This window comes from Alnus glutinosa, chromosome 3, assembly GCF_958979055.1.
Source record: "Alnus glutinosa chromosome 3, dhAlnGlut1.1, whole genome shotgun sequence".
Classification (NCBI taxonomy): Eukaryota; Viridiplantae; Streptophyta; class Magnoliopsida; order Fagales; family Betulaceae; genus Alnus; species Alnus glutinosa.
The window spans coordinates 2,319,632-2,333,858 of NC_084888.1; the positions used below are offsets into that span (position 1 = coordinate 2,319,632).

The 14,227-nt window shown below is 35.9% G+C and overlaps 2 protein-coding genes across 2 annotated transcripts; both read left to right on the forward strand.

Annotated features, from left to right (window-relative positions):
* Positions 1 to 2,365: 2,365 nt before the first annotated feature.
* On the forward strand, positions 2,366 to 3,543 carry LOC133863662 (uncharacterized). Its single transcript, XM_062299700.1, has 3 exons — positions 2,366 to 2,687; positions 2,997 to 3,143; positions 3,280 to 3,543. Exons 1-3 carry the CDS (start codon positions 2,406 to 2,408, stop codon positions 3,421 to 3,423), a joined length of 573 nt encoding a protein of 190 aa, XP_062155684.1. The 5' UTR covers positions 2,366 to 2,405; the 3' UTR covers positions 3,424 to 3,543.
* A 744-nt stretch (positions 3,544 to 4,287) lies between these two features.
* LOC133863663 (uncharacterized) lies at positions 4,288 to 10,470 on the forward strand. The gene is made up of 3 exons (XM_062299701.1): positions 4,288 to 4,623; positions 5,303 to 5,449; positions 9,881 to 10,470. The coding sequence occupies exons 1-3, from the start codon at positions 4,375 to 4,377 to the stop codon at positions 10,022 to 10,024; spliced, it is 540 nt and encodes a 179-aa protein (XP_062155685.1). The 5' UTR covers positions 4,288 to 4,374; the 3' UTR covers positions 10,025 to 10,470.
* The last annotated feature ends 3,757 nt before the right edge of the window (positions 10,471 to 14,227 follow it).

Below are 14,227 nucleotides of genomic sequence, written 5' to 3' on the forward strand. Positions count from 1 at the left end.
TTCTGAGTAGGATTCTGCCAACATGCAATTGCGGTTAAGATGGTTCAGTGGAATGTTCAAGAGCCTGATAAACAGCATCTGTCAAGGATTCAAGCTGCTCGATTAGGAGATAGTTTATAACTTGTTGATATAAATTTGGTGAGTGACTTTCCCAGTCTTTTGTTGATATAAATTTCTGTTTCTTCAAAACTAATTATCAATTAGCTTTGATTTTAAACACCATAGCAGAAAACAATGAGGAGATTATGATAGATATGAAGCAGGCCTGCTGACCAGATAGGATTTGTTGTCTTTGCTCCCCATATTTCTTCTACTTTTTTCATTTTCTAATACTCTCTCTTTTTCCTTTTTTGGCTCTTTCTTGCAGATTAATTATTTTTATTTTCGTGTTCAATTTTGATACACCTCTAAACAGGCCTGGACTGAGGGGATAGGATTTGGGCAGCCAACTCAATAAAGGCACAAATATCACTTCCACAATGGCTGAGCAACAGTAATATCCTATACTGGTGGTCTGTTCTGAAAATTTCAGCATGAATTGTCTGATTGAGTTGTATGCTGGATACAAATATTACAATTTCAGTAGTGGACAATGGACATATGCCCATTGAATTATGTTTTATGCAAAGGAATAAAAAATAAGACCAATGGTAATCTAATAAAAAATATTTTCATTTTGTACTAACCAATTGACGCCACGTGGCTTTCATTTTAACATGTCACTTGCTAATTGTACACATCACATTACACACTTACTTTAAATTATAAATATGCACAAAATTATAAAAAAGAAAAAGAAAAAGAAAGTGACCTACCATTCTTAATGGTGTAAGGGACTGCTCACTGGATAAGGAGCGGCAACCCCTCTCTTCCTAGGTGTGGGGGTGGCCACCCCTCTTTATAAGGGGCAAACGCATCTTTTCAACCTTATGCTTTAATGAGGAGCCTCTCCTCACCAATCAAGGGCGGCCACTCTTTTATCAGGGGCAGTTCCGCTCAACAATTAGGGGTAACGATCCCTTTGTGAGGTGTTCTCACCTCGATTCCCTTAGTTAGTTAGGAGTGGTTGGCCATTTCTCTTCTTTTTGTTATTTTGTTTTGTTTTTAATTTTTATTTAAAAGTATATTTATAATTTAAAATAAATATATCATGTAATATGTACTGTGTCCATTAGCATATAGTGTGTCAATCGAGAAATACAGGGCATTAATTGATTCGTCTACCTGAAACTAATGTCACATGACATCAATTAATTAAGAGTAATTATTCAATGCCACCCAAAGATACAACTTTTTACCACCTTGCCTATGTGGCAAGATGGTCAAGGTGGTCCCCCACTACTTTTTAAGTTTTTTTTTATTTTTTAAAAATAAATTAAAGTGAGGCAAGGTGGTGAAAAGTTGTATATTTAGGTGATAGTGAATCATTACTCATTAATTAATTGAATGGGATATTGGCGGAGGATTCTATTTAAAACTATAAAACATTTAAACAACTAATGGTCAAAAGTAAAAACTTAGCATTAAATTGAAATCCTCTAAACATCTAGTTACTAAATTCCTTTTTTTTTTTTTTTTAATAAAATAAAAATAAAAAAGGGAGTGAGAAATATATGAGAACATATAAATAAGAGTAATGATATATATTACTCTATTATTTCACTGTTATCGTATTACGTTGATGTGTCATTGTCATTCCACCTTTATATTTTTTATTGTCAAAAAAAAAAAAAATCCAATAATGTACTGGCAAATAGTGTGGAGATTTGGCTTTTAAGTGTTGTAAAAAAACTGACATAATTCGCAAAACGCTAGACATGTTCCCCCCTGATTCTTCTTGGTCAGCTCGGAAAGTCAATAGAAGTGCAAACTTCGGTGCACATTATGTGGCACAATGGGCCGCAGCTCGATTTTCGTCAAGCAGCATTCCCACCATTCCCTCATCAACTTCTTCCACTACTACTCAGTTTGTCAGTATTGCGCATGGTCCAGATCTGAATAACTCTGTTGTTTAGGAATTATTTTCGTATGTTCTTTCCTTTGCTTGTACTTTTCAGTCGCATCTATATAAAAAAAAAAAAAAAAAAAGTTGTAGTTTTTTCAAGGCCCGATTTAATTCCAAATTTTTTTATAAAAAATAAGGAAGATAAAATTAAATTTGTATAGTTGAAAAAACTATCATCGTGTAATTTTTTTACATCTCCTAAGTAGAAATATTTGATTTTATTATTCTGCTCATTTTTAAGAGTCGTGTAAATTTGCTATTGAATATGTAAAATTATACGTGACTTAATTATAAATTTATAAAAAATAAAATATGCGAAAAAAAATGTACAAGACATCTCATCCGTTAATATATCGGATTTGACGCAGAGAGCTTCTGCTAGGCCATTAAGAAAAACAAAATGTCGCAAGAAGAAAAGGGACAGGCAATGGCAAAACCCTCCATAACAAATCATCATCTCCCAGAATCATTCTGTGGCTCAATGAAAATCTCCAAGGATGTTCCTTCTCAATCTGTGATTGCGATCAAAGATATGTTTGGAGACGTAGAAATCTCGGGTCCCGTCCCAGAAAATTGCAACACAAAGGAGTTCTACTCCGACCTGATCCGCGGCCACCTCAAGCCCCAACGAGTCGTTCGTGGCCGAGTCACCTGTCTCCTCACGGTCACACCCGCTATCACTGTAACAATTTCTAATCTTACTTCTTTTCCCTTGCAAACCCACAGCCTGGCCTTGGCCGTGGGTCACGGCTTGTGTTCTAAATTATTTATTTATTTTTCAAAAATAAGAGTAATTTGGAAATTCTGACATTTTTGAAGTCTTAACAGAAGGTCACATTTGGGAAAAGTAAAGTTTTCCTTTCGCATATAACCTTGACAAATCCCAAATCAGTGAATTCTGGATATCGGAGCTCAGTTAATTTACTGGGTGAAATTTATGTTTTCCTCCGTTTTCTGGGCAACCAAATTTTTGCCATTGGTGGGTTTGCAGAATGTCTATCGAACAGTACATGGAGGGGCTATTGCGGCTATTGCTGAGATGATGTCAATTGCTTCTGCTCGAACCGTGGTGGCCGAGGATAAGGAACTCTTTCTTGGGGAACTCAGCATGTCATATCTCTCCGGTGCTCGAAATAACGTGAGTTTTTTTTTTTTCCCCCTTTTTTTTTATACCAAATTTCTTGTAGAAATTGTAGAAGCCGAAAACAGATTCGTTGATGAATACGCCAATAAGCCCCAGAAGTGAAATGGGAGTGTTGTTTATGCACGTACAGGAGGAGGTGATTGTTGATGGGTCCGTCGTGAGGAGCGGAAGAAATTTGAGTGTAGTTGCAGTAGAGTTCAAACTGGAGAAAACTGGGCAGTTGATCTACACTGCTCGGGCCACCTTCTATCACATGCCGGTTGCCAAGTTGTGAAGCCTTTGTGGTTCAATATCTTTGAGGCTTATGCATCTTAATTCTTAACGTTGTATGGAAAATTGTTAACTAAATGTTTTAAGTTTATTATTGAGAAATAGTAAATAAAATATATGTCAATTTGGACCGGAGCCAGAAAATTATTATCGAAGCGGCCGAACTAAAAATATTATAAACACAAAGAAGTGTGCTAATTTAAGTATTAGAGTATCTCCGGTCAAGACCGCAGATCCTTTGACGCTTCTATTATTTTGTAAGTTGTGCATCATCGGCCAAGCCGTACCAAAAATTGATCTAACAAAATTAATTCTTTATTTTGTTTCAAAACTTTTATGTTAACAATTTTCATAGTTTAAAATGCGCTTTCAGTAATTGTTATAAATACTAAAGTAGATCCACCCGCTAGGCTCTTGTGCTCAACATGAACATCAAGAGTGCAACATTATACCTAAACAATTAGGTAATCACACAATAATTTAATAACAGGTTAATAATTGAGCATATTTTTATGTTAAAGCATATTTATTGAACCGAATCAAATTTATTCAATCGGGTTTGAGCATGTTTGAGATTCAATTATAAGCTGAAGTTCGATTGGGTTTGAGAGTGTGATTTCACTTGTCAAAAAATTATGATTTTAAACTAAATTGTAAAAAGTATATTATTTGAAACTGAGTTATTAAAAATTTACGAATTGAAAACATATATATATAAAATTGTGATTTCAAATCAAAAGTAAGGATATATATTTTAAAAAATTAATTATTTTAAAAGCAAAATTATAATTTTAAAGTTCAAACCATTTAACTCCATTTTTTTTTAAAAAATATTACATCAAATAACGCATTTTAAAATCACTATGAAAGGAGCAATGAAGACCACTGAGTCACTGACATTATCGGGTTGACCGCCTTAGGAAAGGAAAGGAAAAAAGAAGCAGACAAAGAGACAATGGCAAAGCCCTCAGATACTCATCTCCCAGAAGTACTGTCTTCCTCTGCAACAATAGCCAAGGAATTTCCTTCGGAACTTTTGTCGGCGGTAACAATTTTCCTTCGAAGTATGGGAGTCTCCGAGTCCATCCCTGATAATTGCAATACCAAGGACTTCTACTCCGACCTGGTTCGCGCCTTCCTCAAGCCAGACCGGGTCCTACGTGGCCGAGTCACCTGCCTCCTCACCATCAGTCCTGCTGTCACTGTAACTCTCGTCACTCTTCTCTTCGCTTCCTTTTCTACGGTTCTCTTATATCTGTTCTGTTTTTGGTTCGTGAGACTTAAATTCGAGTTGTTCGTTGAAAAATGTAATTGTTGTGTTATTTCTATTGTCTGATTTGAGAACTAAGATGTTTTAGTATCTGGATCCGAGGAAAGTTGGGGAGCTCTATGCTTATTCGGTCGCAGAAAATGAGAAACGAACAGAAATTGATATTTCTCATAACTTTAAAGTTCGTTTTCTCTTATGAAAATTATAATTATTTTATCAGCTTAGATCAATACTACACAACTTTTTTTTTTGGCTCATCTCGACACTACTTGGCTTACATATAATGATTTTGCTGTTCTTGTTCGGGGTACCACCATTACTTGTCCCATCCCCCCACAAAAAAAAAAGAAATTCTCATCCACATAGTCTAGGCAATGAAACTGACAGTTGCTGTATTGGATTACAATGAAGTTGTTTAATATGTCTAAGTATTTCAACCATAACTAAAAATCATGACACTCTTGTAATGTTTTTCTTTTCTTTTTCTCTAATAAATTACCATTGGTCCCAAAAGCCTGAGCTGATGGGAAATGGTGAATTTAATTACTTAATCATTATTGTGACATACGTCATTTCCTCGAATGATTAGTAAATGTTTTTCTTGGGTTTGCAGAATTTCTATGGTTCGCTTCATGGAGGGTTTGTTGCGATTGTTGCTGAGACGGTGTCAATCGCTTGTGCCAGAACCGTGGTGGCCGAGGATAAGGAACTTTCTCTTGGGGACCTGAGCATTTCATACCTCTCTGGTGCTCCAATGAATGTGAGTTTTTTGTTTTTTTGTTGTTGTGTTGGGGGGGGGGGGGGGGGGTTATTTGAGGTTGTACTTTGATGTGTTGTGTTAGTGATGTAGATTTGAGGAGAAAAGGCGGTGTTTGAATGACATCACCTCTCATTCGAATGGTATCGCAAAATGTTCTTTAGGGTGAGTTCCCGAAAGCCTTGATCGCTATGACAATCTAAGCGCGTTGATGAAATCGTGTTCAAACGCAATTGTGGCAGGGTAGTTTTATACTTTGTTTTCTAGGGCTGTGACCCTTCTTCTATTTAAGCCTAATAAGGATAGTTGGGCCGCTAGACTATATCAATTTTCAATAAGAATCACTCTAGGAGTGCCTTTTCTTATGTTTTCCTGCATCCCACGAATTTTCTTCGTTTTGTGGAAGAATTGTGAGTTGTGTGCTTATAGATTCAATGACCCACTACACCATCCTGCATCAGATAGTATCAAAGCTAAAGTTTTCTTTCCTACTATGGCATGCAGAGGAGGAAATAACCATGCAAGTATTGGCAATGTGTATGAGCACGATGACACGACATGTGATGAGCAATTGATGACACATTTGCAACGCTTGAAGGAGTAGTTTGATCAAATTGGTGACCAGTTTGAGCGGTTTGGGGATTGGATTGGCACACTAACTGAGCAATTTGCCGCCTTGGGGGTGCTAACGAGCATTGCCATCAACCAAATCCGCTTTTCGTGAAGGAAGATGGCGAGTTTAATGTGGAGGATGAGCTCATTAATCCATTTGCAATGCATAGATGAAGGAGGGAGCGCCCCTTAGTGCCAAACAATGCTAGCAGATGGGAGGTAGGGTTCAAACTTGACATACTGGAGTTCCAAGGTTGCTCGCTTGCAACCCGAAGAATTTTTGGATGGGTAGCCGATGTAGATGAGATCTTGGATTTCAAGGAGGTTCTTGAAGATAAGAGAGTTCCTTTGGTGGCAACCAAGTTTAGTGGGAAATCTGTTGTTTGGTGGCAACAATTGCATTAAAGTAGAGTGCAACAAGAGAAAACCAAGATCAATAGTTGGGATACACTGTTGAAACACACGAGAGTGGTGGCGTGTGTTGATTTTGCAAAGTCAGATGATCAATTGGTTTTAAGATATCTTTGATCCTATTAATGTATTTGAAGCCCAACAAAGGGCTTTGCACTTGGAGAAAACATTGTCTAGTAGACCATTGGGAATCGTAGGAGGAAGTATTGGAGGTAATAGTCGCCCAAATCCCACATCACCTGAACGTAATGTTGTTCCACTACTTACATAGAATAAAGGGTAGCCGAATGCGCAGCCTAACAAGGTGGCTTTGACTAGTGCCCCACCACGTTGTTTCAAATATGGTGAACCTGGACATAGGATGACAGGTTGTAGAAAGGGTGATCGTTATGGGAACAATCATAGTGTGCATCTTTAGATTTGGTTCATGTTTAGCACTTGCAAGATTCTATTGCCAAGTATAAGGCGAATGCGGATAAGAAGCTGCGTTTTGTGGAGTTTGAGTTGGGCAATTTTATGTGGGCAGTGCTGACTAAAGATAGGTTCCCCGTGGGAGAATATGTTTGAACTAGTTGAGAAAATCAGTTATACTGCTTATCGGTTGAAGCTTCCTAGTCACATCAAGACATCCGATGTATTTAATGTCAAGCATTTAGTTTCGTACATTGGTAATTCTTTCGATGACGATGCGAATTCGAGGGATAATTCTCCACAACCCAGGGAGGACGATGCAGATCAAATAGCCCATATATATGCATGAAGAAATTTGAGGAGAAGAGGTGGTGTTCAAACAACATCATCTCTCGTTCGAATAGAATCGCAAGATGTTCTTCAGGGTGATTTTTTGAAAGCCTCGATCACTATAACGATCGAAGCGCATTTGATCTAGGGTGCTTTTGAGGGTACTTCCGAAAGCCCCGTTCGCAATAGTGTTCATAGGTAGTTCGAACTGTGTAAGGATAGCTTGGTCGCTATGCTAGGAGTGCTTTTTCTTATTTTTTCTTGCAATCCCTTGAATTTTTCTTGGTTTTGTGGAAGAATTGTGAGTTGTGTGCTTGTAGATTCAGTGACCCACTACGTCTTGTTGCATCAGTTGGGGACTTTGATCAAATTCTAAAAGCTCCAGGAATTATGTGTATTCTGGTCGTATTATCTATGGAATGTATTCCAGAGGAATATGGCTTTCTTTTCGGAAGAAGTTGCAAAGATGAGAAAGAATTTCCTATTGGTAGCAAATAGTTATCCATTAAGCATTGGAAATACTATTTAAATTAAAAGGAAGAAAAATACACCCTTACCCTTGCAACAACGAACTAACAGGGTTAGCTACATAGCTAATCTTTTTAATTAAATATCATTACTATATTGGTAGATCGTTGTAGACTAAGGGTACATTTGGTACGCAAATTAGAGCCTAGAATAGAATAGCTATTCCATTCGTTTTGTTACTTTATTATTCATGGGAATAACTATTCCACAAAATTAAGCATAGTTATTCCTCCAAAAAAGGAAATGAATAGCTATTCCTTTCCTGTTAGGAATAGCACTCTTGCTAATATTCACACAAAAGCCCTAGGGATGTCTCACTCTCTCTCTCCCTCCAGTGACCCTGTCGTACCATCCTCTCCTTTAGCGGTGGCGTCTTCGTTGCTATTCTCTCAGAAACAGAAGCATTGTAACTAACTCTCTCTCTCTCTCTCTCATATTTTGTGGTTTTGTGTGACTTCAACAAATGTGAAATTTCACTGTGATTCTAATGGCAAAAGGCAACCCAAAAAAACTAAAAGAAAAGAGAGAATTGGATTCAAGATTTGTTGTTATTTCATTTGTTTTTGCTGCAATACCAATTTGTTTTCTTTCTTTAGTTTGTGGGTTGTGTTAACAGTGAAATATTGCATTTTGAAAATAAGGGATGAAGCTCTAAGGGGTCTGCTGCAAAGATTTTTTTTAATAATTTTTTATTGTTATGGTATTTTTGCAATATCTTTAACTTGAAGAAATAAGAATATTTTGGGCGCAGTGAAACATCCTTATAGTTATACCTGCAAAATTTGTGATTTTTTCTGTTATATGGGAATTAACTTGAAAAAAATAAGAATATTATGAGCATAGGAACCTATGCTTGACTTTGATTATATTGGGTATTCTGGTGTAAAAAATAAAGCAGTTATAACATAACTGTTTATGTTTAAAAATAAATGAAGAAAAAAGTCCATAAAAATATAAATTAGAATTGTATTGTAAGGGTGTTTTAGGAAATTTTATTACAATATGATTCCATTATCAGCATGTTGCATTGTACCAAAGAGTGGAATACATATTCAGGGTTCTATTCCAATGTTACAACCAAACTAATAAATAGGAATAACAATTTCATCCTAGCTTCTTTCATTCTCAGTGATAGCTAATCATGTTTTCAATGGAATAGTCATTTTACATATCAAACGTGCCCTAAGATTTAATGAATGTGACGCTCCTTGAATTTATATTTTCGATTGCTATCTGCCTGTCATTTGCTGGCTTCGTAACTCAGTGAGCAGTGAGCACTGTTTTTCTGCTAGAAAGGCACTGTTAAGAATTTTAGCTTTTCTTAAGAGTGCCGGACTGTTTCCTCTAGATGCCAAATTCAGGTTGCCTTGGAACAGAATGTGATAAGCACAAAGGAAAATAGATGTGAAGCTGAGCATGCAGGCCAAAGGCCGGAGTTTTTGGAAACATTTTAACTGCAGCCTCATTCTTGTTGGGTGAATCAGACTAAGATTGATCTTGATACTGAAATTGCATTGTTTATTTGTTATTTCTATCACTTATTACTTGAAGATCCCTGCATATCGCACGAGTCCTAAAGGATGATTACTAATTTGCAGCATGTGTCATGAGAAGTATGGTATTTCTCGTAAGTTATTGGTTCGGCTCTTAATATTCGTTGTCATACCCATCAAGGTGCAGCCTTGTGGTCAAAGGGTGGGTTTGGATGAGCCGTAGGCATTGACAATTGACATCGGGTTCGATTCCGTACTAGGAGTTCTCTTGGATTACCTAAAACATGGTTCTGGCAGGTAGGATTGTGTATCCGGGTTTTACTCCTCATGTGGTGGGTCCGAAGGGTCCTACCTTGATGAGGTTCCACGTTATCAAAAAAATATGCATTGTCATGGTTCAAGTATGTAAAAATGTGCTCTCAACTTACTGGCATTAAGCCATTAATTCGGTCATACAGGAAGAAAATTTCAGGCTAAAGACAAGTTCTGCTAACTTGTTACCATGATATCTTACTTTGATTCTTTTCTTGTAGCATATGCATGCACATGCTTGATAATTGTGATTTCTTTTACTGCTTTCACATTGTTATGCCTTTCTATTCTTTTTCCTTTTCAATTTCCCGTGAGGTTCTACTTTTTCTGTATACAGGAGGAGGTGATAGTTGATGGCTCTGTAGTGAGGAGTGGAAGAAATTTTACTGTAGTTGCAGTGGAGTTCAAGCTCAAGAAAACAGGCCGGTTAATCTATACTGCTCGTGCTACCTTCTACAACATGCCCATTGCCAAGTTATGAACTGTTGTGGTTTCGACAAATTCGAAATTTTTTTCAGTTTAAATCTCTAGAATGTTCCATTCGTTCGGCATATATTGAAAAATAGATACTTATGCTATGAGTAATTTTAGAAGTCCTTCATGCGTCACTTTTGTGTACCTTTAAAAACGAGGTGACTTTTAAAATCATCATTTGATCAAAATTCAATATTGATTGATCACAAGCTTAATGATGATTTTAAAAGTTGCCTCATTTTTTTAGGAACACAAGATGAACTTATCGCATTACTCATTATGCTATGGGGATTAAATATGTTGCTGGTTCTTGCTCCTGCAATCTAGTATAGATTTTATATGCATTTTCACATGTATAATTGGTATAACATAAGGCTGAAGAGGATCATTTCTCACCCAAAGAGGGGAAAGTATTCAAGTGATGAAATAATTCATATAGCCTTTAACTTGTAAGTGTTTCTTTTATGTTAGACATGAGGGCCATGGATGTTCTATAATTCATTACCAAATTTTCTGGTCTAAAATAGTTGTAATCTTGCAATCATCAAAAGATAAAGAATAAAAAATTGGATTTATCTTGAGGCTGCTTTACTTCCACTTCCTTTGTTACTAATTATGATTGAGTCCACAGCATTTGCTGCATTATACCATGCACCAAAATTTTCTTGCTGAAATAGAACTGACAAACGGTTAAGGAGAGTTGATAGGTAACAAAAATGTGTCTGAGACACGGAGGAAATGCAACTATATAAGTGTTTTAATTTCATATTCGATAACTTTATAATGGGGTGAATTTATGAGCTTTTATAGAAGAGGAGAAAGAAGATGATTATGATGTTATCTTAATGTTTAGCCAAGGGATGGATAAGGATTCTCTCCAATTTGATTGACCTAATTGCATGACATAGAAGTAGTCTATAGAAAAGAGGTTGCAAGGCCCACTTGTCTTAGGCAGCCCAGAGTATAGGGCCACTTACACGAAATAAGTAGGCTCCGTAACCTTTCTTTGTAGGGTTACCCTAATTGCGTGAAATTTAGACATTAAATTGTAGAAGATCCTGGTCTCTAAGGGATTAGTGTTATCATTTCATGATTCTTCACCATGGAGTCATAAATTTTGGGTAGTACTCTAACCTTCTTTTAGTTTAGGAAATGGAAGGAGAATTTGTTTGCGGTCAAATTTTTTGGAATTTTGGAGAATTTTCCTTCCATTTAAGAAAGAGGAAGAGTTTGAGAAATATGTTGCTGGTGCTCTTAAGCATATGTAACTAGTTAAACAGCCCAATTAGATGATAAATGAAGAGGATAACCATTTAATGAAAAATAATAGCTAAGATATGTATATATATATAATTCTAGAGAAATGATCCATACACTCATTTCTCACAACAGACCCACAACAAGCTGACATGGTTGGTAATATTTTATTATTTTTTTGTTTTGTTTTCATTTCTTTTTATAAAAAAATAATAAAATTTTACCAGCCATGTCAGCTTGTTGTGGAACTGTTGTGAAAAATGAGTGTAGGGATCATTTCTCATAATTCTATTACGAAGTACTCTATAAAATATAAATCCTAAACATTGACCTACTTCCTTAAATAGGTAATAAATGGTAGTATGGATGGATATTTGACTATTTATTACACCTCCAAAGTCCAAACCCACCCAAATCGGGAGTGATTGACAATTAATGAATGCATATCATTAGTAACGTACAGAAATAATGCTGCGTGAGTTTCACTTCATCAGTAGTCTCTTACACTTAACGACAATTGGACCGAAGCAGTAAGTCTTACAGACTCTTGACTCTTTAATTGAAATATAGATAATTATCGACATGTAATATTCTATCAATATTTTTTATTATTATTTAATAATGGGACAAGGGTTACAAGGGAATAAATAAACAGAACGAGGTGGGCACCTCAATAACAAAACCCAAATAGAAAAGGTAATACAGAGAAGGAAACGAACAATAGGTCCATGCAAAAAGTTGAGGGTGATTCGTAAAACTTATTTTCATAATACTCATCCAGTACTCCCCTACTCGGGTTGAGGGTGATCCGTATCATATTCATGGTGTTTCATCAGCAATAGGCGGATGGCAACCATCTTTACATTTTTGTTCAGCTTGTTCTATCTCTTGGGAATAGCAATCATGATCATCAGTGTCAAGCACGCAACACCAACATTGATCTCCGTCGGTAGCCCCGGGACATGTTTTCAATTTGCAGAATGGAATGTTTAGTTTGCTCTCACCCAAATCGACGACATTGTTGCCAGAGCCATCAGTTTGGTTGCCTGATAATGTCACATATATTGAGCGAATACAACTGTATTATATATGTTGTTACAGTACGTACTTAGATAAATCCAATAGAAATAGAGAAAAAAGATAAATTGAAGCAATTATAATTAGAGATATATACTTACATTCATCAAGCGCCAAGAGAGCGACCAAAACAACACAGAAAAGAGCCAAGCGAGCAGTGGCAGCCATGGTTAATTGTACGTACGTCTTCTGTGCGGGAATTTGTACAGCAAGAAGGATGGATGTAGGGTTTTATATATACAACTTTGAAGGACGTACAACGCAAACCCACGATGATCAAATCTATCTATTTATAGCTCTACGTGAATATCTATCTTAGAAGTTAATTTGACTTCTTCAGACAAGAATTCACGTCAAACAACAGATGAAATTGCAGCTAATCAGTTTGTAGCACCCCAAGTTTTAAATCCTGAATTATGAATGTCTTAAATTGAAATTTAAGACCAAATAATAAGATAATGGTAAATCCGAAAAAGAATGTAATTAAGCATTATATGAATATTTATAAAATTAAATATTCATTGATATACGTAATGTATAAAGTAATAAGAAGTTAAGGTATTATTAAGAGTTATAAAAAATATTAAAAGATGAATAAAAGGATTATAAGAAATATTATCTATTTTATTACTCATTATACGTAATAAGGGCGTGACGCAAAAAACATTTATCAAATACGCTATTATGATGCCCAAATTCAATTGGGTATTTCATAATAGCACCGTTACGTTGTCAAAAATCCTAAAACGTTTTTAATATGCCATCGAATTTTACAAAGGGTGTAATAGTTGAAGAAATCTAAAATAGAATAATAAGGGTACGTTTGTGATTGCTTATTTGCATCAATAATCTACGATTTTAAAGGAAATAGCAAAACGTGGGGTGTTTGGGATTGTGATTTAAAATCGCATTTTCTAAAATTGTGGAAAAAACCACAGTTTTTGGCAACAGGTTAGGAGGTGCTTAATTGAAAAGGCGCATATTTAAACTAAAACCTCGATTTCGCATAGCAAATATTTGGCGTGACAGTTACCAAATTTTTGAGCGGGAAGAAAAAAAAATTCCAAGAATATCCACCAAAAATATGTTAAAACTCTTGATTTTTCTTCTATTTTTTGGTCTTCTCTATGCCGCTCTTCTCTTTTTCACTAGCGTTGACCTACTCTAGACTGTATTCCCCACTGCATCTTGTCTCCAAATCTCAGATAAGCATCTTACTTTATAATCGGTAATACTTTTTGCAAAGTTTTGCACTATCTTGCTTGTTTGTGTGATTTTGTTTGAACAAATGAAAAGGCTTTGATAAACTTTGAAAGATTGTTGTTGAGCAAGAAGGGTAAAAGGGTTGTCTATGCTTTGATATGTCGCATCTGCATTTATGTTAAAAAGAATGTTAAAAGGGCATGAGATACGTGTAGTTTCTGTTAAATATGCTAGAAAGGTTTAGACTTGAAGAGAGAGGTTTCTGAACGTTGACGACGCACGTGAATATTTCTGAACGTTTGATTTAACTTTTTGTTTTTTGGTTTAATCGATCGCTGCATGTAATTGATGAAATTTATTTATTCAATAAATTATTGTTCAGTGAACTATGATAGGTCACTGTTTATTGAAAAATTGGCACAGTTTTTTTTACTATGATTCTGTTGAAATTTTTTATTAAATTACTGTTCAGCAAACAGTTCATACGGTTACTGTTCGCTGAACAGAGATTGGTATAGTATTTTTCCTGACGGATGGCTTCCTGCGCAGGGCGCAGATCAGTGACCGTGAATGATCACTGTTTTTCTTATATATAGTTTGTGGTGGCCGGACCACCCTATCACTCTGATTCAGTTACGTCCAAAGGAAAAAATTGCCGAAACTACTCTTTAGA